The 25,392-nt window shown below is 42.1% G+C and overlaps 1 protein-coding gene across 6 annotated transcripts in view; it reads right to left on the bottom strand.

Moving 5' to 3' along the window:
- SWT1 (SWT1 RNA endoribonuclease homolog) overlaps positions 1-25,392 on the bottom strand; it is an 89,372-nt gene that overhangs the window by 38,646 nt on the left and 25,334 nt on the right. For all 6 annotated transcript variants that reach the window (XR_004646963.1, XM_034780367.1, XM_034780366.1 and 3 more), the window contains 5 exons: positions 15,789-15,925; positions 11,972-12,123; positions 7,295-7,433; positions 4,156-4,301; positions 1,032-1,240 (listed from right to left, as the gene is read on the bottom strand). Coding sequence is in view for 5 of the 6 variants with exons in the window: in XM_034780367.1 (XP_034636258.1) it covers positions 1,032-1,240; positions 4,156-4,301; positions 7,295-7,433; positions 11,972-12,123; positions 15,789-15,925 (783 nt within the window). In the remaining variant the exon portion in view is untranslated. The remainder of the gene's footprint in view (positions 1-1,031; positions 1,241-4,155; positions 4,302-7,294; positions 7,434-11,971; positions 12,124-15,788; positions 15,926-25,392) is intronic.

The following is a 25,392-nucleotide window of genomic DNA, read 5'->3' as shown; positions in this document are numbered from 1 at the left end:
ACTGCTCACTGAAGTGCTAGTCCCAGTTTCTAACCGGAAAGCTACTCTCACTATTTAATTTATAATTATTAGTCAATCACTCTATAGCTGAGACTTTAATTGTCAAGAATTAGTCTTTAGCACATTTTGTAGAGTTGGATTAGAAGAGAAACTATAATAGAACTCTAAAAAACCCCTTCCATAAATAAAAAAAACATCTGACATATGAAACAATCCTTATTTTTAATTTTTAGCAAAATTGTAACAGATAGCTTTCCTTACAGAGTATCAAACATTTTAGCATAAAAGTAGGACCAGATTTCACAGTCCGTGATACGTTTTTCATGGGCGTGAATTTGGTAGGACCCTCATATAAGTATAGCCTTGTATAAACTTGGGGTTAAATTTTCACGTGGGTCTCAAAATGCAACTCCAAAATGTGCAGACACACACATTTTTGATTTGTGTATCTGGAGTAGCAACAGACTCCAGATGTGGATTTTCAGACATCTTGTTTAAAAATTCAACCATTAATACACTTCTTTTTAAACTGCAGAGACCAAGAACTTAGTAAGATTTAAAGAAGAATGGTTAGTCATTTATATTAGATAAGTTAGAATACCTAAAGCCAAAAAAAAAAAAAAAAAAATTGAAAGGGAAAAACCCTTATGTCTGAGTTTAAGCTAATCTTTATTAGAGATTAGGAGGAGATCTTCCTGGAGAGCAGACTACCCCACATAAACCTATTGTCAGGTTCTTGCATCTTACTCTGAATAATCTAATGGTGGATAACATCAGAAACAGTACAGTCAGCTAGATGGACCATTGCTGATTCAATATGGCAATTCCTATGTCATAACTAACACATTAAAAATTAGAATGTGTGATTTCCCCCCTTCTCCTCCCCCCCTCCCCCAACCCATGTACATCACTAATAGGACAGTCTTGTAGGGAAAGGCAGACAATTTCAAAAAAATACTGTGTGTTTGGGGGAACCACACGAAACAACCAATAGCATGCAAAATCCCCCCAACTCTTTCAGCACTTTGTACCTGTACAGGTTTATTGTATTCCAAATGCTTTCAAGGACAGACCAGATTTCCTGATGTCTTTTATCTTGGGACAGCTGAGTGTTTGACAATGACTTGCCTTCCTCACACGTTTGCAGATGCAGTCTCACATCTTCCGTTTTTGAACCTGCAGTGTTTTCCGAAAGAGCTGTCAGGGCTCCTGATGATTTCTGTCCACGGTCTGACGAAACCTCATGAAATAGACAACCATACAGGTGTTGGAGAACTGTAGAAAAACCTACATGGGAATCCTTCTTCCCCCCCCCCCCCCCTTTTTTTTTTTTTAAATAATCAACGTATCTAAGGTACTTATATGGCCTTCATCACCATAGCATCTGAGACCCTCACAATCTTTAATGTAACAACTCAAAATGCCCCTGTGAGGTAGGTCAGTCGTCTTATTCCTATTTTACAAATGGAGAACTGAAGCACAGAGATGCTAAGTGACTTGCCCAAAGTCACACTGGAAGTCTGTGGTGGAGCAGGAAACTAAACCCCAGCCTCCCAAGTCCTAGGTTAGTGCCCTAACCACTGGAGTATCCTTTCCTGAACTATCCATGTATAGTCAATCCATAGAAGACTCCAAAGCCGAATTTGCACATTTTAACCCACGCCTTCCCCCCCAATATAGCTCATTAATGCACAACAAAAGCGTTCCATTCTGTTTAATCTTCACTTAGAGATGTAAAGTACATGATTTTCACAGTAAAATAATTTCAAACACTCATTACAAACCAAGGACATGGAATTTCTTTCACACTAATGCCACACATAGTTGACAAAAGTTATTCTGCAAAGCGAGGATTTAAGGTATTTTACATATAAATTACTACATTAAAAACACAACAGGCTGTGGTGTGTGCAAATATTTAGTTTGTCTGTAAAAATGAGGATACTGAGAAAAACTACTGAAATGATTTCAATAAGGTCATCGTTACAGGGCTTTCCCTTCACCCTCTCCCCTGGTTCTTGTCATGCAGACAGAAAGTAGAAGACCGGAAGTCCGAAGTGCAGGCAATGTGATGTTTATTGGGGTTAGTTCCAAGCAAGCATATCCATAGCTCTACACTTCAGAAGAGTCTGTTTCCTAGTGTCCCCCTTCCCAGCTCTGATGCTGCAGAGCCTTGCCTGTGTCCCATTCCCCATTCCCACCTCCTCTTTCTTAGCAGGCCCAAATATACCTGCAATGCATGCCCTCAGTCCCACCCCTTACAACTTATGGTCATGTTCAGTTTTGAGGGGAGGGTTGTGGTTTGGGGTCTTCGTCCTACCTCTTTTGGACCCCATGGGTGGGGTACAGAGTGAGATTGTAGGCCAGGCTTTTCTTTGGCATGTAGTGTTTCTTAGGTCTCCCCCCATCCCCATCCTAACTGGTTGCTTGACCTTGGCTTGAGAAAGGAGCCAGGCAGCCTTTCAGTATATGCTTATATTACACTTCCACCATACCCCGTAACACTTCGGCACTATCCCTCATCTTTTCTCACTGTAGTAAAAGCCCCATCTGGTTGTGGGAAATGCAACACGGTGTCTTTGTTAATTGTTCTTCACTCACATCTTATACTAATATGTGTATCAAAAAGTCAAACCCAAAATTCTATCTCAGGCTGACAAACAAACCTATATACTAATACCAGTGGCATACCTAGGAATAAGAACTCTCTATTTTTAACTTTCGTGGCCCTTCTCTAAAGACGACAAATTTAGCGGGGGGGGAAGGGGGAGAGAAATGGACGACAAAAACAAAACTAAAGTGATCCACGGTATTGGGTTGTGTAATTCATGCAAGACTACTGTCGGATAACAATTTTTCAGAACAATAAAGGAAAATGAGTTGCTCTAAAAGCAAACTACTAGGATAGAAGGGCAGAAAAAACTATTTCATCTACTCTATTTAATGAGCTTTAAATTTCTATAATGTCAATCATGCCTAACTTGAGTCCAACAAGTTATTCATATATGGAGCATACTAGATAAAGGCTCAGGAAAAACTCATTGCTGAAGAGAACTTAGGTAATCAATTATGTATTTGACAGGGAAAATAAGAACAACTCATGCAGATACACTTCAGAATGGGAGTGTAAGTAAGAGACAACAATTGCTGTTCCAATCAATTAGGTTACCTTTCCTCATTTTATATTGAATAACTTGATGACTACCTCTCAATAACCCAATACCAAAACAGAAATAAGGATCTAAGGAAAAACACCTCATGTTGTAAAAATATACAAAAAACAAAACAGAAACAAATATACAAAAACCCAACAGCCTCTTTTTGATCTCCCTGGGACTCTGGTTAGGCTAACTGGCTCAAAGTTACTACTTCCCTATAATACAGCTTTTTGTTTTGTTTAAAAAAAAAAAAAACACCCCAAAAAAACAAACAAACAAACACACAACACTTTTCCTCGGCTGTGGCCTATACACTATTTTTCATCCTTAGCGCCAGAAAAGAATTACCAGAGCTTTTAACTGGGCAGTCCAACAGCCACCAAGTATAATGTCTCACCTTTCTGCTTTCTTTCAACAACTTTTATTCTTGCGAGGGGAAAGGGGAATTAGACGTACAGGATTTCTGAAGTGCACAAAGGAGACACTTCACAATTAAATCACAAACTGAGTTGTCAGGAGGAGAAGAGGGGCAGCTCAACATACACAAACATTCACAAACTAAGTGAATCTTACAAGATCATTTTAATTAGAGAAAAAATATTGGAATTGATTATTTAATAAATCACCTTCAAATGCAGGATAACAGTTACTTATTTGATATGAAGTTCAATCTTTATCAAAATGCAGCAGTATGTACTTGCTTTTCAATCATTCACTTCCTTTTTGAGAGTTAATAGAAGCAAAATTCTGTCAGGGATATTTTTATAAACAGAAAGCCTTCACTTTTGTTGTGGGAGCAGGGTTACATTTGGGACACCACTTATGACAATATCCTGTTAATCCCCACCTAGCACGGTTTACAATAATTTTTTTTGTCATTATAACAAAGAATTAGAAAACCCTTAGTAAGTTTATAGTGTCAATGATTGGTGATGCTAAAATTTCAGTTAAGCCATAGCTATAGTGTAAAAACTATGTACACTGAAATGCAGCTTACCTCTGCAAGCATCTGGAGCAGTTTAGTCACATAAGCAAAAGCTTGCGGAAGTACACCATCATAGTCTGACCTTGAGCTGAAAGCATGCAATAGCTTTTTAGATTCCTGGAGCACGATGTTTGCTGTTATGTGGTCAACTGTCTTACCTGATATAAAAACATTAAGAAGAAACATGGGAAATCAGTTTTAGAGAAGTAGGCTAGTTTGGTGTTAATCGCACAAGCAGTAAAGGAAAAAGTTAACAGTTCCAAACTGAAACCAAGTATAATCACCACCAGTTCTATCATTTCAAAAAGGTATTACAATTATTGTATGAATTAAACATTATAGGATAGCCGTACATATAAAAATAAAGTGTGTGTTATTATGTAAGATCATTATCAAACAAAAAAGGGTCTGAAAATCCTATTGACATAAATGGTATGATATCAGGTGCTATTGTCTTCTGAGGGTTTAAATGCCTGTAGTCAAAGTCCAACAGTAAGCCTAAAGAAAATAAATAGTTTCATTGTGCTAGCACATCACTAAACTTAAAGTCTTCTCTAGAACACAAACTCTGATGCACTTTACAAACTCTACTCAATTCAAGGGGCTGAAAGATTGTAAAGTGCTCCCAAGCTCCACTAGAAATAGAACTCTGGCTGGAACAGGAAGCTATGTCATACATTCTTGCAATTTTGCTTTTGTGGGTAAAATGCGGGCATGAAGGGAGAGAAGATAATCTTCATCAAATGTTGATCTGTTAAATGTTAAAATGTAAGTATAAAAATCTAGAACACTGCTTTTTAATGAAAAACAAAAAAACATTTAAAAAGACTCATCTACATTGTTTATTTCAGCCAGTATATGAAATGTCTTGGATACAAACCATGAGCATTAAACAATGTTTCAGGAAGGAACTTTACAATAAGCAGTGTGTAAAAATAAGACTTAATTTTGGATCAAATCACCCTCCATTTAGGATCTGGCATAGGGTCATTAAACATGTGTTAGGGTTCCTTCCCCACTCTGAACTTTGGGGTACATATGTGGGGACTCACATGGAAGACCCCCTAAGCTTATTTTTACCAGCTTAGGTTAAAAAACTTTCCCAATGCACAAATTCCACCTTGTCTGGAACAGTATGCTGCCACCACCAAGTGATTTAGACAAAGAATCAGGGAAAGGACCACTTGGAGTCCTATTCCCCCAAAATATTCCCCCAAGTCCTGCACCCCCTTTCCTGGGGAAGGCTTGAGAATAATATCCTCACCAATTGGTACAGGTGAACACTGACCCAAACCCTTGGATCTTAAGAACAAAGAAAAAAAATTAATCGGGTTCTTAAAAGAAGAATTTTAATTAAAGAAAAGATAAAAGAATCACCTTTGTAAAATCAGGATGGTAAGTACTTTTCAGAATAACGAGAGATTCAAAAACCAGAGGATTTCCCCTCTAGGCAAAACTCTGAAGTTACAAAAACAGGGATAAACCTCCCTCTTAGCACAGGGAAAATCCACAAGCTAAAACAAAAAATAACCTATTGCATTTTCTTTGCTATTACTTACTATTTTTGCAATATTAGATGCTTAGCTTAGATATGGCTTAGGGAGATGTAATTTTCCCTGCCCTGGTTCCTTGTTGACTCCGGGAGACACAGACAGAAAACCTTCCCCCACAGATTTGACAGTATCTTCTCTCCCCTTCTTGGTCAGGTGCCACCCAGGTTATCTAAGCTTCTTAACAGGGCTGGTTCTGGCTTTTTTGCCGCCCCAGGCAAAAAAGCCTCCCGCCGCCCCTCGGTAGGGAGCGCGGCCGAGGAGGGCAGCGAGCCCAGCCGGGGCCCCGCTCTCCCCGACCGGCCGGCGCGCCGGTGGGGAGGGCGGTGAGCCCGGCTGGAGCGCCGCTCTCCCCGACCGGCCGGCGCGCCGGGGGGGGGAAGGGCGGCAAGCCTGGCTGGAGCGCCGCTCTCCCCGACCGGCCGGCGCGCCGGGGGGGAGGGCAAAGAGCCTGGCCGCGGCCCCGCTCTCCCTGGGTGAGCGCCGCCCCCCTCCAGGTGCCGCCCCTAGCACATGCTTGGAGGGCTGGTGCCTGGAGCCGGCCCTGCTTCTTAACCCTTTACAGGTAAAAGAGGAATTAACCCTTTACAGGGTAAAGAGGGATTTTATGCTACCCTTAGCTGTATGTTTATGACAATATGTCATTATCACATAATCTGCTCATAACCTGTCCCAACACACCTTCTGGTGGACCATATCCCAGCATAGCTATGGCTACAAGTACTGAATGGAAAACTACTTCCAACTCAAAAAAGCACTGACACTTTCATAACTAAATGCAAGACTCATGTCTTTGACTTTGCTTTCCATCAATAAGTTCTTCAGAGGCACAGCACACCTATACAAATGCCTATAAACTAATTAAGCAGTGTTGTTTTTTTTGTTTTGTTTCATTTTTACAAACCAGGAAGGAAGATAGATTACAAATAGAAATAAATACTTTGGAGGTACCTGAGTACTCTGGTAACCAAAGCTATACAAGTTTCTTAGATACATCATTCCACTTTCTGGTAGCATGCACATGAAGATGTAATATTTGAAATGAATTCTATAAATGATTGATTTCAGTAGTGCCAGTTCGTGTTTGTTCAAATTTGTTAAAAACAGGAAGGGAGCAGACGACTAACAAAATATTTAATTAAGGCTACCAAAACAGTCTGAAGAGACAGTTAGCTTTTTTGTAGCTTCTTCAATAAGTGGGAATTAATCCTTGTCCCATTTTAAGGCCCACAACTGGGAAGATTTGAGGGTTAAGCAGGTTTTTCTTTTTGTCTTTACTGACAAGTGTTGTATCATGGCTCTTTGGGCTCAAGTTACAAAATGCTTGCATGCAGCAAACTGGGATTTTTGCCACCCATCTGGAACCACCATCACATTGTGTGAAAGTCAAGAAGGAAGATTACTTCTCCAGGGTATAGTCTCCCTTGAATAACCCATGTAACTCCCATTATTCTTGAATTAAAAGGAGAAAAATAAACCCTTTAAATATGCACAATGTATATTTTCATTATGCACACTTAAGACTCCTGTGATTGACCTTAATGGAGAGAGGTTTATATTTATAAGTTTATTACTAAAAAGGAGTCACATAAGATTCTTACCTTTACAAAGATGTTCATGCAGGTATTCAACGGTTGCAAGTAAGTTTCTTGGCACAATAGAGCCAAATACAGCCATCCAGTGTTTTTTAAAGCACTGCAATAAGCTTGCTAGGGTCCATGGGGGCTTCAGATACAGTACCTAAAAGTGAAAAGTTTAAAACTTCATCAATATACATTTCTCAATTGTGCTATTCTTTAATACCAATTGTGTATGCTGAAGTAAACATCCAAAGCATTCTCAGAAATAAAAGAGCAGGTGGATTTTTCCTGGTAAAGAGATTGTATATTACATGACAAATCATAGCCTTGTTCAATTTAGTTTTACTCAGGAGGTGTCTTACACAGGTACAGACCCTTCTTAAAAGCATTCCAATTAGCATATGTGCACTGCTGTGACTAGAACTATTTATACTTTTATGAAGTATTTTTCTGTGAAGGATATTCTATTTGTACAACTCAAGATTTACAAGCTCAAATAAGAAATGTTAATTCTAGTAACTTGATAGCTCTCAGAGTTCATCTTGTGCAGATGAGTATAAAGTAAAGTAATTAACCATTCCAGCTAGATGAAAATGTTAATTGGAAGACACACAGAGCTAAATAACTGGATTGATAGTCTTCTGGCTATAATCAGAATATTTTGGTTCTACCCCCAACTCTGTCACACACTTTGTGTGAATTTTGAATAGATAATCTTTGTGCCTCAGTTTCCCCAGAGAGTGAGGATAGTACTATTTCCCCTTCTCCCAAGTTTTGGGAAACTTAATGTTTGTAAAGTGCTTTGAGCTCTTGGATGCTATGGAACATGGGTACAGCTTGCTAAAGAAGAACAGGCAGGGGAAAAAGGGAGGAGGTGTTGTCTTATATATTAAATGTATACACTTGGACTGAGGTTGAGATGGAAATAGGAGACAGACTTGTAGGAAGCCTCTGGGTAAGGATAAGAGGGGTAAACAAAACAAAACAAAAAAGCACCAAGGGTGATGTCATGGTAGGGATCTACTACAGACCACCTAACCAGGAAGAAGAGGTGGATGAGGCTTTTTTTAAACAACTAAACAAAATCATCCAAAGCACAGGACTTGGTGGTGATGGGGGATTTCAACGACTCAGACATCTGTTGGGAAAATAACACAGCAAGGCACAAATTATCCAACAAGTTCTTGGAATGTATTGGAGGCAATTTTTTATTTCAGAAGGTGGAGACAGCTACTAGGGTAGAGGCTGTTCTAGATTTGATTTTGACGAATAGGGAGGAACTGGTTGAGAATTTGAAAGATGAAGGCAGAGTGGGTGAAAGTGATCATGAAATGATACAGTTCATGATTCTTAGGAATGGTAGGAAGGATAAAGATAATAGATTTCAAGAAGGCAGACTTTTGCAAACTCAGGGAGTTGGTAGGTAAGATCCCCTGGGAAGGAAGTCTAAGGGGAAAAACAATGGAAGACAGTTGGCAGTTTTTCCAAAGAGACATTATTAAGGGCACAAGAGCAAACTATCCCAATGTGTAGGAAAGATAGGAAGTATGGCAACAGATCACCCTGGCTTAACCAGGAGATTTTTTTTGATTATTAGATCATTGACAGAGTCCTACAAAAATGTGGAAACTAGGTCAAATTACAAAGGATGAATATAAACAAATAACACAAGCCTGTAGGGACAAAATTAGAAAGGCCAAGGCACAAAATGAGATCAAACTAGCTAGAGACAAAGGACAACAAGAAAAAATTCTATAAATATATTAGAAGCAAGATGACGATCAAGGACAGGGTAGGCCCATTATTCAATGAGGGGGAGAAAAACAATAACAGAAAACATGGAAATGGCAGAGGTGCTTAATGACTTCTTTGTTTTGGTTTTCACCAAGAAGGTTGCTGGTGATTGGACATCTAAAATAGTGAATGTCAGTGAAAATGTGGAAGGATCAGAGGCTGAAATAGGAAAAGAACAAGTTAAAAATTATTTAGACAAGTCAGATGTCTTCAAGTCACCAGGGCCTGATGAAATGCATCCTAGAATACTCAAGGAACTGACTGAGGAGGTATCTGAGCCATTAGCGATTATCTTTGAAAAGTCACGGAAGACAGGAGAGATTCCAGAAGACTTGAAAAGGGCAAATATAGTGCCCATCTATAAAAAGGGAAATAAGGACAACCTGGGGAAATTACAGACTGGTCAGCTTAACTTCTGTATCTGGAAAGACAATGGAGCAAATAATTAAGCAATCAATTTGCAAACATCTAGAAGATAATAAGTAATAGTCAGCATGGATTTGTCAAGAACAAATCGTGTCAAATCAACCAGATACTTTCTTTGACAGGGTAAAAAGCTTGGTGGATTGGGAGAAAAGCAGTAAATGTGGTATATCTGACTTTAGTAAAGCTTTTGACACTGTCTCGCATGACCGTCTCATAAACAAACTAGGGAAATGCAACCTAGATGGAGCTACTATAAAAGGTGGGTGGCAAAACTGGTTGGAAAACCATTCTCAGAGAGTAGTTATCAGTAGTTCACAGTCATGCTGGAAGGGCATAACGAGTAGGGTCCTGCAGGGATCAGTTGTGGGTCTGGTTCTGTTCAATATCTTCATCAATGCTTTAGATAATGGTATAGAGAGTACACTTATAGAGTTTGCAGATGATACCACTCGGGAAGGGGTTGCAACTGCTTTAGAGGATAGAATTAAAATTCAAAATGATCTAGACAAACTGGAGAAATAGTCTGAAGTAAATAGGATGAAATTCAATAAGGACAAATGCAAAGTACTCCACTGAGAAAGGAACAAATCGGTTCCACGCATACAAAATGGGAAATAAGTGCCTAGGAAGGAGTACTGCAGAAAGGGCTCGGGGGGGGGGGGGGGGGGGGTCATAGTGGACCACATGCCCAAATATGAGTCAACAGTGTCACACTTTTGCAAAAAAAAAAAAAAAAAAAAAAAAAAAGCCNAACAGTGTCACACTGTTGCAAAAAAAAAAAAAGAAAAAAAAAAAAGCTGACATTCTGTGCTATATTAACAGGAGTGTTGTAAGCAAGACACGAGAAGTACTTCTTCCGCTCTACTCCATGCTGATAAGCCTCAACTGGAGTATTGTGTTCAGTTCTGGGCACCACATTTTAGGAAAGATGTGGACAAATTGGAGAAAGTCCAGAGAAGAGTAACAAAAATTATTAAAAGTCTAGAAACATAACCTATGAGGGAAGATTGAAAACACTGGGTCTGTTTAGTCTGGAAAAGCGAGAACTGAGAAAGGACATAACAGTTTTCAAGTACATAAAAGGTTTTTACAAGGAGGAGGGAGAAAAATTGTTCTTCTTAACCGCTGAAGATAGGACAAGAAGCAATGGGTTTAAATTGCAGCAAGGGAGATTTAGGCTGGACATTAGGAAAAGCTTCCTGTCAGGATGGTTAAGCATTGGAATAAATTGCCCAGGGACGTTGTGGAATCTCCATCATTGGGAATTTTTAAGAGCACGTTAGACAAACATCTGTCAAGAATGGTCTAGATAATACTTAGTCCTACCATGAGTGCAGGAGACTGGACTAGATGACCTCTCGAGGTCCCTTCCAGTCTTATGATTCTATGTTACAGAAGTCCAAAGTTACTGTTAATAAAATATGCATTTTGAAAATTCACATTGAACAACCAGACAGCACATAGATTACTATTAAATGTAATGTTGCACAGACATTACTAGTGAAACAATCATCCCAATATCAAAATACATAATGAAATTTAACAATACTCTATGTGAGTGGATGGCTCACAGGATTGGAAATGGCAAGCATGAATCTTCGCTTCCAGGTCACTTGTTCAAATTCCCTTAAGTTATCAGATGGCCGGTGTAAAGTGAATTACTGCTCTTAGCCTAATACATGTTAGAGAGGTGTCCACACCACAAGAACACCAAAAGGCAAACTCTCAAAAGAGGCGAAGTACAAAATGAGTTTGGAGATTGAATTTCCCTAGGTTGAACTACACTAGCAGAGCAGTTGCGGGAGGCAGGTGGTGGCAATGGGAGGGAGAAATGCTTCAACTGATGTTGCCTGTGATGTAACTGTCCTATAGATTTTTTTTTTTTTAATTTAAAAAAGAATCTGAAATGTTAGTATGGGACTGGCATATGGGACACTGGCACCTTGCAATTAAACACACATTCTACAATGGGTTAATTGACAAATTAAACAAACTCTCATGGATTAAGATAACACCAGAATCCCTAACTAGAACTGTAGTCTTATTGCAACATTACTTATCAATTTATTCTGTATAATTTTAAAGAATGTTTCTCATCATATCTCTTTTCCTATTGGTACATTTTTACATGAACAGTTTAGATATAAAAAAATTAAAAAATAATCAAACGTTGAAACTCTCAAGCACAGAAGCAGGGTCCCTGAAGAATCACGACAGAGGGCAGCACAATTGGTCAGTTTTGCAGTTTTCAAACAAACAAAAAAATCTGTTTAAATTTTCATAAGAGGTTATAATTGAAAATGAGTTCAGCGTCAACAACTGGAATGTATTTTGAGACATCTGCCACATCATTGTACTGTATCAGCCTTATTTGTCATTAACATTGAAACGTAAAAAGCAGACAGATTGTCTCGAAGTCCAAAGTTCAATCTTTAACTTAGTATTTGAAATATCAAGCAAAACACCACAAATAACCACCTCCATCCACAAGTTTCCAAAAGCAATTTTCATTTCAGTTTCCAATATCGAGGATAAAGCTTCTCCTAAACTTTTTTCAAGGTCAGGAACAATGCTTAGGAGTGGAGTAGTAAGGCTGGGATCTTCCCTCTTGGTTTTCTGGGACCCAGTATCTGCCAAGTAAATACAGTTACAGTAAGTGCTTTCTTTAGTGTATTATTCATAGAAATTAGTTATAGAAACAACTTGCTAGGTTCTGTAATCCAGTCTTTGCAAGTGCTGGATTGTTGCCTACAACCTATTTAATATTTTGTCCTCTAGTTGTAGGTCTCCAGCTACAGAGGATTCCATCACTTTACTTCTACTACTCCATGACAACAATATCCAAGCACCTTCCAAGTATTTTAAAATAGAATCAACATTGTCCATATTTCTTACCTCTCCTCCCCCACACATCGCCACCAGAAGGAGAAATAGCATGATTCTTCTCTAGGGTGTTTGTTTATGTTTGTGACTTGCTTGTATGTTGTGTGATGAGCCTACTGAACTTAAGAACTGCCATACTGGGTCAGACCAATGAGTCCATCGAGCCCAGTACCCTGCCTGACACTAACCAGTACCAGAGCTTCAGGAGGAGCATACAGAACAGGGCAATTTGATGGATCAACCCCCATCTTCTCCTCCCAGCTTCTGGTACTCAGCTGTTTAGGGTTGTCCCGAGCATGGGCTTGCATCCCTGACCATCTTGGCTAATAGCCATTGATGAAACTATCTTCCATGAATTTATCCATATCTTTGTTTAACCCAGTTATACTTTTGGCCATCACAACAGCCCATGGCAATGAGTTCCATAGGTTAGCTGTGCATTGTGTGAAAAAATACTTCCTCTTGGTTTGTATTAAACCTGCTTATTAATTTCATTGGAGACTCTTGGTTTTTGTATTGCGGGAAAGGGTAAACAAACAAAAAAAAACCCCCACAAAAATTCTCTATTCACTTTTTCCACCCCATTCATGATTTTACAGATCTCTATCATATCCAGCTCAGACATCTTATTTCAAAGCTCAAACAGCCCTAAATTTTTTTGTCTCTTCTTGTCTGGAAGCTCATCCACACACTTGATCATTGTTCCTCTTCCATGAATCTTTTCCAGTTCCACTAGACCCTTTTTGAGATGGGGTGACTAGATCTGGAAATGGTATTCAAGGTATGGGTACAACATGGACTTACAGAGCGACACTAGGAGATTTTGTCTGATTTCCTATCCCTTTCCTAACCATTTCTAACATTCGGTTAGCCTTTCTGATTGCTGCGGCAAATTAAGCTGAAGTTGTCAGAGAAGTATCCATGGTGCCGCCAAGATCTCTTTTAATTAGCTAATTTAGACCCCTTTGTTTTATATGTATGTCTGGGATTATTTTTTCCAATCCGCACTACTTTGCATTTATCAGGTTGAATTTCATCTGCCATTTTGTTGTCCAGTCACCCACTTTTGTGAGAAACCCCTCTGTCTTTTCACAATCACTTTGAGATTTAACATAATTTTGGGGAAAAAGTCAACATGTTTTTTGTAAAGGGAAAATCATGCCTCGACAATCTACTAGAATTCTTTGGGGGCCGGGGGGAGAAGTCAACAAGCATGTGGACAAAGGGGATTCAGTGGATATAGTGTACGGAGATTTTCAGAATGCCTTTGACAAGGTCCTCACCAAAGGCTCTTAAGCAAAATAAGCGGTCATGGGATAAGAGGTAAGGTCCTCTCATGGACTGGTATCTGGGTAAAAGACAAGAAACAAAGGATAGAAATAAATGGACAGTTTTCAGAGTGGAGAGAGGTAAATAGTGGTGTTCCTCAGGGGTCTATACTGGGACTAGTACTATTCAACATATTCATAAATGATGTGGAAAAAGGGGTAAACAGTAAGGTGGCAAAATTTGCAGATGATGCAAAACAGCTCAAGACAGCTAAGTGCAAAACAGACTGCAAAGAGCTGCAAAGGGATCTTGATAAATACAAAGTAATGCACACTGGAAAAAAATAATCTCAACTATACATATAAAATGATGGGGTCTAAATTAGCTGTTACCACTCAAGAAAGATTTTGGCATCATTGTGGATAGTTCTCTGAAACCATGCACTCAATGTGCAGCGGCAGTCAAAAAAGCGAACAACGTTGGTAATCATTAAGAAAGGGATAGATAAGACAGAAAATATATTGTCTCTATATAAATCCATGATACATCTATATCTTGAATACTTTGTGCAAATATAGTCGCCCCATCCCAAAAAAAAAAAAAAAAAAAAAGAAAAAGAAAAAGATATATTGGAATTGGAAAAGGCTCAGGAAAGGGCAACAAAAATGATTGGGGTATGGGACGGCTTCTGTTTGAGAAGAGATTAATAAAATTGGGGCTTTTCAGCTTGGAAAAGAGACAACTAAGGGGGATATGATAGAGGTCTATAAAATCATGACTGGTGTGGAGAAAGTAAATAAGGAAGTATGATTTACTACTTCTCATAACACAAGGACTAGGGGTCACCAAGTGAAATTAATAGGAAGCAGGTTTAAAAAACACCAAACAAAAGGAAGTATTTCTTCACACAATGCACAGTCAACCTGTGGAACTCTTTGCCAGAGGATGTTGTGAAGGCCAAGACTATAACAAGATTTAAAAAAGAACTAGATTAATTCATGGAGGATAGGTCCATCAATGGCTATTAGCCAGGACAGGCAGGGATGGTGTCCCTAGCCTGTTTGCCGGAAGCTGGGAATGGGAGACAGGGAATGGATCACTTGATTACCTATTCTGTTCATTCCCATTTTCCTGTCGGAAGACGGGAAAGTAGGTTAGATGGATCTTGATCTGGATTCTGTATTTAAAGGGCAGCAAGTGTAAAGAGCACTAAGATGTGTCCACAGAAAGCTGTGTTACTAAGCACATAGGGTATTTCAGCCTTCTAGATCAGACTAAGTCCCTTCCCAGCAGGTTATTTGCCCTAAATTTCATTTTCTTAGGTTTTCCTCAGTACTTCTTATTATGCCAATTTGTATTATGCTTTGTCTTAAGCAACAGACCACTAACCAAGATGACCTAATTTCTCAGAATATATTTATCCATGACTCTACTCCACATTCCTGATTTTTTAAGTGACTTAGAAATGAACTTACTTGTATGTGTCTAAGAAATACCAGTCTATAGAATACCAAGGGCCAAATACAACCAGGGTCTAAGTAGGTAAAATTCCACTGACTGCAATAGAATTATACCTGGTATATTACATGACAACTCCATAATACTGTTTAATACGAACAGCTATCGTGAATCCTGAATAGTAAGAATTGGCCCACTCAAGGCTAAGTTACACCATTATAACCCATTGCCGATGGTACAAGTATAGCTGTATAGCTGTTCATATTAAGCAGTATTATTGAATGACCTTAGATTTATAAGTTAGTTCAGGAATCCAACTATTAGTGGACTTAGTATGAAACCTTTTTGAGTTAGAGAGTTGTGTAGGGGCTAACCTCTATTTAAAAAATCTATTTTTTAAAAGGTGGCTAGAAGTTTTGTTTTAATGCACACATTTACACAGAGCTGGGAAACATACTTAATACTTTCATTATTCGATTAACTGAAACAGTTTTACTCAAGCTCTCAAACTTTCACACTCACGTCATCTTTGGATAGAGACCAAAGGTGGAAAATGTCAGCCCTCAAGGTGAATGTTCTAGAAGTTCTGAGTGTATGAAGACAGAAGCTTAATTTTCTGCAAATGTAATTATGCTCCGAATGACTCACAGGGCCCCTATAAATAGGCGCACACATGCAAACTAACCTGTTTTTGATTGTTGTAGGCCAACACAGTTCTGATGGCTGTTGACATTCAGGTTCTGGAGTGCATTAACCAAATCTGCTTTGCATAGGGCCTTTACATCACTCACTAGGGCTTTGCTGCATAAATTTTTATCATTCCTATGAAAAGAGATTTACTTTTGTTTTGATTGTATTAACTTCTCAACAACACGGTTATATTCTAAATCGTAAAGCTAACCCATTGACAAACTTGTCTTCAGTAAGCCCATATAAATCTTGAAGGGCTTCACTGTAAACAACATATTGCCTGCGAAAGAAAAAAAAGGTACCCATGTAAGAAAGCAAATGAGATAACTAAATCAAGAAGTAGATATTCTGAAAAGAAACACAAAATATATTAAAGTTTTTCTTTTGTTTTTGTTTTTTTATAACCACACTTTAGACCTGGACTTCACTGGAAAAGCAGCTGCAAACACTGACATCTTTTAACTCAACAGATCAAACTATATTTGCTTACTTACTGCCAAAAATAAAAACAACTCCCGCCGCGCCACACGTCTTTACATCAAATTCGATATTTTAAAATTTAAATCAGTTTAATTTAAATTAAACAATTTTTCTTTTTAAAATAAAAAGAAAAATAAATTTTAATTGATAACTTATTTTAAGACCTACACTTACTCTAATGTATTAAAATAATTTAAAATTAAATAAAAATATTCAAGCAGGACATGGTTTGCTACTAAAATTTTAATGAAAGTCAAACCACTAAACTGGTAGAAATCACTGGCTAAAGCACCTGGAACCAGAGTAAGTTGAAATGCTAAATCAGCTTTTGATAGTAGTAGCCTCTTCTGAGAGAATATTTCAGGTCAATGACTAATTCATTCAAAAGGTGAGAAACCACTTGGGAATTGGGGAAAAAAAAAAAAAAAAAAAAAAGCAAGAAAGCTTGTTTTTTATTCATAGATTGGAAGAGGATAACAAGGTGGGAGGAGGAAGAGTTCTACTAGTTCTAAAATCTTGAAGGACATAATGGCACTGATTGTTTCTAGTCACTAACTATAGAGAATGCTTTCTTTAATTAAGTATCAAATGTATTGCATTTAAAACAGATTTTTCATCCAGCACATTCAAAAGATTTTAATTAAGTAAAACCAATTTTAAAATGCTGTTTGTGCATTAATTGAATTTCAATTTCCATTCAAATGCAGCTTGACACAAATCACAAGTAAAAAAACTAATGCTCTAGCAAATAAGAAATGCATCATTCACCATTTTCTAAGATCATAAAAATGAAAAAAAACTACAAATCTGAATACATGTATATTAAGCTATATAATTGCTTAAATGTGTATTGATTCAATGCATCATCCAGAGTGGCAAAAAGAAGCACAAGTTTAGTGTGATGGTTCTATGTAGTTGCAAATCAATGTGTTTTAAGGTTAATGAGAATCGACCTCTCTTAGGAAGAATAAAAAAAAAAAATAGTTGCATGCCTGTTCTGCAACTGTTGCTCAAGAGGAGTTGCACATGTTCACTTCACTTAGTTGTCTGTGCACCAGTGTGCCAGAGTACTTTTTCCCATAGCAATACCCATCAGGCACTTGTACTGCTTGGTGACAGGTTAAAGAGCAGAGCCATCCAAACCTCCCCCTCAGTTCCTTCTTATACCAGAAGCCACCATATGTATTGGCTCCAGTGTAGAGGGGAGAACAGCAGGTTATGAAATGGACACGCGTAACACATGTTAAACAATTACTGAACAGGCATATATCTTTTTTCCTTCTTCGAGTGCTTGCACTTGTCCATTCTACTTAGGTAACTCCCAACCAGATCCTGATGGAGGAGGGTATCACTGTCTACCTAAACAAGGACTGCACCACTATTCTCCCAAACTTAGGCCTGGTCTACACTAGGCGTTTATGTCGAAGTTAGCGCCGTTAGATCGAATTAACCCTGCACCCGTCCACACCGCGAAGGTATTTAGTTCGACATAGAGGTCTCTTTAATTCGACTTCTGTACTCCTCCCCGACGAGGGGAGTAGCGCTAAATTCGACATGGCCATGTCGAATTAGGCTAGGTGTGGATGGAAATCGACGCTAATAGCTCCAGGAGCTATCCCACAGTGCACCACTCTGTTGACGCTCTGGACAGCAGTAAGAGCTCGGATGTTCTGAACTGCCACACAGGAAAAGCCCCGGGAAAATTTGAATTTGAATTCCTTTTCCTGTCTGGCCAGTTTGAATCTCATTTCCTGTCTGGACATCGTGGCGAGCTCAGCAGCACTGGCAACGATGCAGAGCTCTCCAGCACTGATGGCAGTGCAATCTCAGAATAGAAAGAGGGCCCCAGCATGGACTGATCGGGAAGTCTTGGATCTCATCGCTGTGTGGGGCGATGAGTCCGTGCTTTCCGAGCTGCGATCCAAAAGACGGAATGCAAAGATCTATGAGAAGATCTCTAAAGACATGGCAGAGAGAGGATACAGCCGGGATGTAACGCAGTGCCGCGTGAAAATCAAGGAGCTGAGGCAAGGCTACCAGAAGACCAAAGAGGCAAACGGACGCTCCGGATCCCATCCCCAGACATCCCGTTTCTACGAGGCACTGCATTCCATCCTCGGTGCGGCCGCCACCACTACCCCACCACTGACTGTGGACTCTGAGGATGGGATAGTGTCCACGGCCGGATCCTCGGACATGTTAGCGGACGGGGAAGATGAGGAAGGAGATGAGGAGGACGAGGCAGTCGACAGCGCTCACAACGCTGATTTCCCCGACAGCCAGGATCTCTTCATCACCCTTACAGAGATCCCCTACCAACCCTCCCCAGCCGTTACCCCGGACACAGAATCTGGTGAAGGATCATCCAGTAAGTGTTGTAAACATCTAAACATTTATTTGTAACAGAACATGATTATTAACAATTTAAAAAATGGGTTTCTCATGATTAGTTTGATTAACTTAACGGTTCAGTCATGGGCAGTGCAACTATTTGAAAAAAATCTAGCAATGTCCGGTTTTGCATGATTGTCCTGCCCAAGCCGCTCTACTGTTTAGTCCCTGCTACTGCAGCTACAGTAAGATGCGGTCTATATGTCCGGGGATGGAGCAGAAATCCTCCTGGGACATCTCAAGGAAGCTCTCCTGCAGGTAATTTGAAATCCGCTGCATTAGGTTCTTGGGGAGAGCGGCCTTATTGGGTCCTCCGTAGTAGGACACGTTGCCGCGCCACGAGACTAGCAAGTACTCCGGAATCATTGCTTGGCACAGCATGGCGGCATACGGCCCTGGTCTTTGAAGGCTTTCCCGGAGCATTCTCTGTCTGTCGCTCTCAGAGATCCTCATGAGGGTGATGTCGCTCATGATGACCTGCTTTGAATGAGGTAGGGGAATGTTAGTGTTGGGACTGCTTTACCGTTCCTTTACAGAACTGTAACCGCTGGTTTGCAGCCACGCGGTGGAGGCGGGAGAGGGTCAGCCGAAAGGGATCGTTCCCGGGGACAGCCGCGAGGGTGTGGGACAGGAGCAGACTTCCTGCTTGCCGGATTGCTGGCAGCAGGGACCGACATTGATTTCAATGTGAAATGAGGCCATTGCTAATATTAAAGTTTTAAGCTGCCACGAATCTACGGCTTACCATGTCTGCGTGCAAGAGCAATTCCGTTGTCCTGACAGGGTTCTCAAAAGTGCTCTGCAAAACCCCAGACACTGAATGCGAAGGCCGAGAATTCGACCTTGTGCTGAGTGCGCATGTGATAGGTGCTGTGCATGGTCCTGTTCACAGAGAAAGACTATGTTTTTTGTTCACAACTACATTTATCTTTCTGAGGAATTCACTCCCTTTTTCCCATTCCCACAGCCCCATCTGCGACTGTCTCACAACCTAGCCTGTCATCACACTCCCAGAGGCTAGGGAGGATTAGGCATAAGAAGAAGAGGACACGGGAGGACATGTTCTCAGAGCTTATAGCCTGCTCCCGAGCCCAGGCAGCACAGCAGACCCAGTGGCGGGAGAACTTGTCCCAAATGCACCAAGCCAACATGGATCGGGAGGAGAGGTGGCGTCAGGAAGACCAGCAGGCGACTCAAACCCTGCTTGGACTACTGAGGGAGCAAACGGACACGCTCCGGCGCCTTGTGGATGTTCTGCAGGAACGGAGGCAGGAGGACAGAGCCCCGCTGCAGTCCATCTCTAACCGCCCTCCCCCGCCACCAAGTCCCATACTCCCTTCACCCAAAGTGCACAGAAGGAGAGGCGGCAGAGTCCCTGCTAACTCTCACTCCACCCCTGCAGAGAGCTCGAGCAGCAGAAGGCTCTCATTCCCCAAAGTTTGACAAGTTCTTTCCTTCCCGCCTGACACAAGCCCCCGTCCAAGTTTCACTTCCCAGTCCCATGTGTAGTTGATAATAAAAAATATGTTTCTGTTAACTACTGTTTCCATCATGTTCTTTTGGAGGGGGGGGGAAAGGGGGTTGGTAATTGGACAGGACAGTCACCTTTGGCAGGGTACATAGTCGGGGGCAGGCACAGCAGCAGGGCACATACATAGTGCAGTGATGCAGTGACTACTTACCCTGGTTAGTCTGGGAGGTTCTTTTCATGTTATGTGGTGGGGGGTGGGTTGCTCTGTGACTTTGTGTCAGGGGAGGGCAGTTAGAGATCTTAAGCGGCGATCCTTAGGCAGGATCACAGAGCCACACAGCAGGGGATCTGTAACCGTCCCCCCCCTGCCACAAACTCACATAGACCCCCCCATACACACAGTCCGTATCAGGAGGGGTGACAGGCTCCGTTGAAAGAACCATCCCACCGCAGCGGAGCCTGTCAGTCCTTGAGTTTAGAAGCTGCATTCGCGCGACTACACTACACCCGCTCCGCACCACAGTCTGCGTCCCAGTTTTAAAAAATTCCCGCGAAAACAGTATTAAAGAAAACGGTGTGCTTTAACAAAGTAGAACTATTTTTATTTTGAAACGTGTGTTGGAAGTGGGGTGAAGGCTTCTCTGTACACAAAATTAGAAAGTCACAGGTTACCCTGCTCACTCAGGAACTTTGCTTTCAAAGCCTCCCGGATGCACAGCGCTTCCCGCTGGTCTCTTCTAATCGCCCGGCTGTCTGGCTGTGAGTAATCAGCAGCCAGGCTAATTTCCTCAACCTCCCACCCCGCCATAAAGGTCTCCCCCTTGCTCTCACAGAGATTGTGGAGCACACAGCAAGCTGCTATAACAATGGGGATATTGGTTTCGCTGAGATCACAGCGAGTCAGCAAGCTTCTCCATCTCCCCTTGAGACGTCCAAAAGCACACTCCACCACCATTCTGCACTTGCTCAGCCGGTAGTTGAAGAGTTCTTTTTCAGTGTCCAGGGCACCTGTATAGGGCTTCATGAGCCAGGGCATTAGCGGGTAGGCTGGGTCCCCGAGGATGACTATAGGCATCTCCACATCCCCAACAGTTATTTTGTGGTCCGGGAAGTAAATACCTTGCTGCAGCCGTCTAAACAGACCAGAGTTCCTGAAAACACGAGCGTCATGAACCTTGCCCGGCCATCCGACATTGATGTTGGTAAAACGTCCCCTGTGGTCCACCAGTGCTTGCAGCACCATGGAAAAGTAGCCCTTTCTGTTAATGTACTGGCTGGCCTGGTGGTCCGGTGCCAGGATAGGGATGTGAGTTCCATCTATGGCCCCACCGCAGTTTGGGAATCCCATCGCTGCGAAGCCATCTATGATCGCCTCCAAGTTTCCCAGGGTCACTACCTTTGGCAGCAGTACATCAACGATTGCCTTGGCTACTTGCATCACAACAACCCCCACGGTAGATTTGCCCACCCCAAACTGGCTCGCGACTGACCGGTAGCTGTCAGGCGTTGCAAGCTTCCAGAGGGCTATGGCCACTCGCTTCTGGACAGTCAGGGCTGCTCGCATCCGGGTGTCATTGCGCTTCAGGGCAGGGGACAGCAACTCACAAAGTTCAAGGAAAGTTCCCTTCCGCATGCGGAAGTTTCGCAGCCACTGTGATTCATCCCAGACCTGCAGCACTATGCGGTCCCACCACTCAGTGCTTGTTTCCCGTGCCCAGAATCGCCGTTTCACAGCATCAACATGACCCATTGCCACCGTGATGTCCTCGGCGCTGGGTCCCCTGCTTTCTGAGAGGTCTGTGCTACTCTCAGACTTCAGGCCATCACCGCGTTGACGTAGCCTCCTCGCCTGACTTTTCTGCATCTGCCTCAGGGCAACCTGTATGATAAGCTGCGAGGCGTTGAGAGCGGCCACAACTGCAGCGATGGTTGCAGCAGGCTCCATGCTCACAGTGCTGTGGCGTCCGCGCTGTCAATGACTGGAAAAGTGCGCGAAATGATTTCCCGCCGGCGCTTTCAGGGAGGGAGGGAGGGCGGGAGTGATGGACGGATGACGACAGTTACCCAAAAGCACCCTGGCCCCTTTTTTTTTTTACCCAGAAGGCATTTGCGGCTCCACCCAGAATTCCAATGGGCGGCGGGGACTCCGGGAACTGTGGGATAGCTGCCCTCAGTGCACCGCTTCCAATGTCGACGCTTTCCCCGTTAGTGTGGACTCACAAAGTCGAATTACTGTCCTTAGTGTGGACACACACGTTCGACTTTGCAATATCGATTCCAAATATTCAATTTAAGTAAAATCGAACTACTCTCATAGTGTAGACAAGGCCTTAGTATCATCTCTGGAGGGGAGATGGCATAAGGGTCATCATATAAACCAAAGACCACGTGGCAGCCTAGCAAGTGTCAGTAATAGGAACATGACCCAGGATAGCTGTTGAAGCCACCTTAGTCCTTGCAGAGTGGGCTAACACGTTGTGAGGAAGAGATACATGGGCAATATGGTAACAAGAAAATGCAAGTGAAAATCCAGGAGCAGATTGTCTGGGAGGTTTATTGATTTCCCTTTCATACAATAGTAAATGAAAGAAACAGCGGAGGAGATGCCCAAAACTCCTTAATTCTGACAAAGTAAAAAGCTAAAAGCTCTTTCAATGTCCAAGGTCTGTAGCTGCTCTTCATCTTTGTGAGAATGGGAAAGAATGTCAGCAAATAAACAGTCTGGTTCAAATGAAAGTCCAAAACCACCTTGTCAAGAAATTTGGGGTGACGATGTAAGGCCACTCTGTCATAAAAAGTCATATCGGAAGGGTCAGCCATCAGTGCTCGCAGCTCAGCAACTCTCATAGCTGAGCTAATAAAAACACAACTTTAATTGAGAGCTGGGACAATGAACACGTGCCATGGGTTCAAAAGGAGGTCCCATCAAACCTGAAAGAACTGAGTTCAAATGCCGGGAAGGGATTGGATCTTACACAGGAGGGAAGGGAGTCTGTCCAAACCTTTCAAAAATCTGATATAATCATAGAATTGGAGAATACAGACCTGCCACCTAAAGGTGGGCTAGTCACTGAGATAATTAAGAGTACACCTTGATGCTAACGGTCAGGCTCATCTGTTTTAGATGAAGGCAGTAATCCAAATTCACCTAAATAAGAGCACTGGACCATGAGGTACTCTCAGTGGCGGATTAGCCACTGGGTCAACGGGCAGTGGAGCCCTGGCCACCAGGTGGGGCAGGTGAAGCCCCCGCACCCGGGCAGAAGTGCCAGGCAGGGGAAGCCCCTGTGCCCGGAGCTCTCGCTCTCCCCACTGCAGGCCCGAGGCCGGGGGAGAGGAAGGGGGAAGAGACAGAGCTTCTCCAGTCTTGGAGGGGCAGAAAGGAGCAAATGGGTTGCAGGGCTGCAGCGGGGGGGGAGGAATGGGCAAAACAGAGTGGGGCATCCCCTCCCCCCGCCGCCACTTGCTCTGGCCCAGGGCCCACAAAACGTTAATCCGCCTCTGTATCAGGTGCCTGGACCAAAGAAAGTCATTCTATTTCATGAAATAATGTACATCTGGTAGATGACTTTCCATTATGCAAAATGCACAGTCTGAACTGCCACCAAAACAGGGAAACCTTTGATGATCTAACCACTGAGCGCATCCAGGCAGTGAGATGCAGGCTGAAACAGGATTCAAAATCTGACTATGATCCTATCAGATTATGTATGGAGGGAATTGGATCCCAAGAACAGATGTTCAATAGGTTTGAGAACAAACATTGACCAGACCAGGCAGGCACTATCAAAATTAGAATGGCATGGTCCTGTCTGAGTTTGGCACTACTTTCAGCACTGTTGGGGTGGGGGAAAAAGCATAAAGAAGTCTTCTGTTTTGACATCAGAAAGGCAGCCGTTAGTGACCTTGGGCAGAGGCCTCCCCTTGAACAAAATTAGTGACACTTCCTGTTCTGGTGGGTGGCGAACAGATCCAAGTCTGGTAATCCCAATTCAGAAAAATTAACTCTGCCACATGAGGTATGTGGGGCCACTCATGGCCTCTGCTGAATGACCAGCTGAGTCAGTCTGCTAGTGAATTGAGAGCCCAGGAGATGAAATACTTACAGGTATTTTCCATTCTTGATGCAGAAATTCCAAAAGACCCTTCACCAAGAAGTAGTGGACATCAGATGTGGCCCCTCCCTGTTTGTAAAAGTAAAACATCACCACAGCACTGTTTGTGAGAACCTGCATGGAGCAGCCAGCTATATGACAGAGAAATATCTGACAGGCTAGGTGTATAGCCCAAAGCTCCCTGACATTGATATAGAGGAAGAGGTCCCGACCCTGAGTTTGTAAGCTCACAGGATGTGCTCCCCAGCCAAGGATGAAGCATCTGTGACTAGAGTCACTGATGGTAGAGTAGGAGTAAAGGGAACCCTGGTGCTTACATTGACTGAGTCCATCCACCAATTCAGGGAGAAAAGAGAACAGTTGCAGGTATTTCAGTCAGCATGCCCAGCGGATGTCGGGAGCAATGGTAAATTGACTTCAACCACCTCTGCATGACCCTAAGGTGAAGTCTGGCATGCTGGATCACATATGTGCAAGTTGCCATGTGTCCTAAAAGTCTCTTGCAATTCCTCACTGTACACAGGAATGCGCCTGGAATTCTGAGCACAGATTGTGTATTGCTTGAAACAAATATGGCCTTGCTGTGGTTGAATCAAGAACTGCAAATTTTATCTTCTTTTCAGGGGTGAGATCTGGTTGGTCTTTGTTGATTAGCGGGTCTAAAACTTGAAAGAGACAAGACCTTCTGCACCCCTTCTTCCACCTGGTTCTTGGACTGTCCAGGGAGCAACCAGTTATTCAAGATACACCTAAACGCCCACCCTTTGAACATGTGCTGCCACCACCACCACGCACGTTGTGAAAACTCAGAATAGGGGCAGAGGACAAGCCAAATGGAAGAAATGTAAACTAATAATGGATATCTGCCAGAACAAATGTTAGGAACTTCCTGTGACTCTGGTGAAGGGCCACAAGGAAGTATACCTCCTTTAAGTCAAGGGTAGCAAGCCAGTCATTGAGAGATAGGAATGGGATAATAGAGGATAGGGTAACCATTAGAAATTTTATCTTTATGAATTGCTTGAGATTCTGCAGGTCCAGAATGGGTCTGAGGCCTTCCTTGGACTTCAGAATGAGAAAATACTAGGAATAAAATCCTCTCTCTTGATGTAGGGGCCATAGAAGAAATGCCTCCTAACAGC

The sequence above is a fragment of the Trachemys scripta genome, chromosome 8 (assembly GCF_013100865.1).
Source record: "Trachemys scripta elegans isolate TJP31775 chromosome 8, CAS_Tse_1.0, whole genome shotgun sequence".
Taxonomy (NCBI): domain Eukaryota; kingdom Metazoa; phylum Chordata; order Testudines; family Emydidae; genus Trachemys; species Trachemys scripta.
Note: the sequence above shows the minus strand (reverse complement) of the source record. Positions and strands in the feature narration are given on the sequence as shown.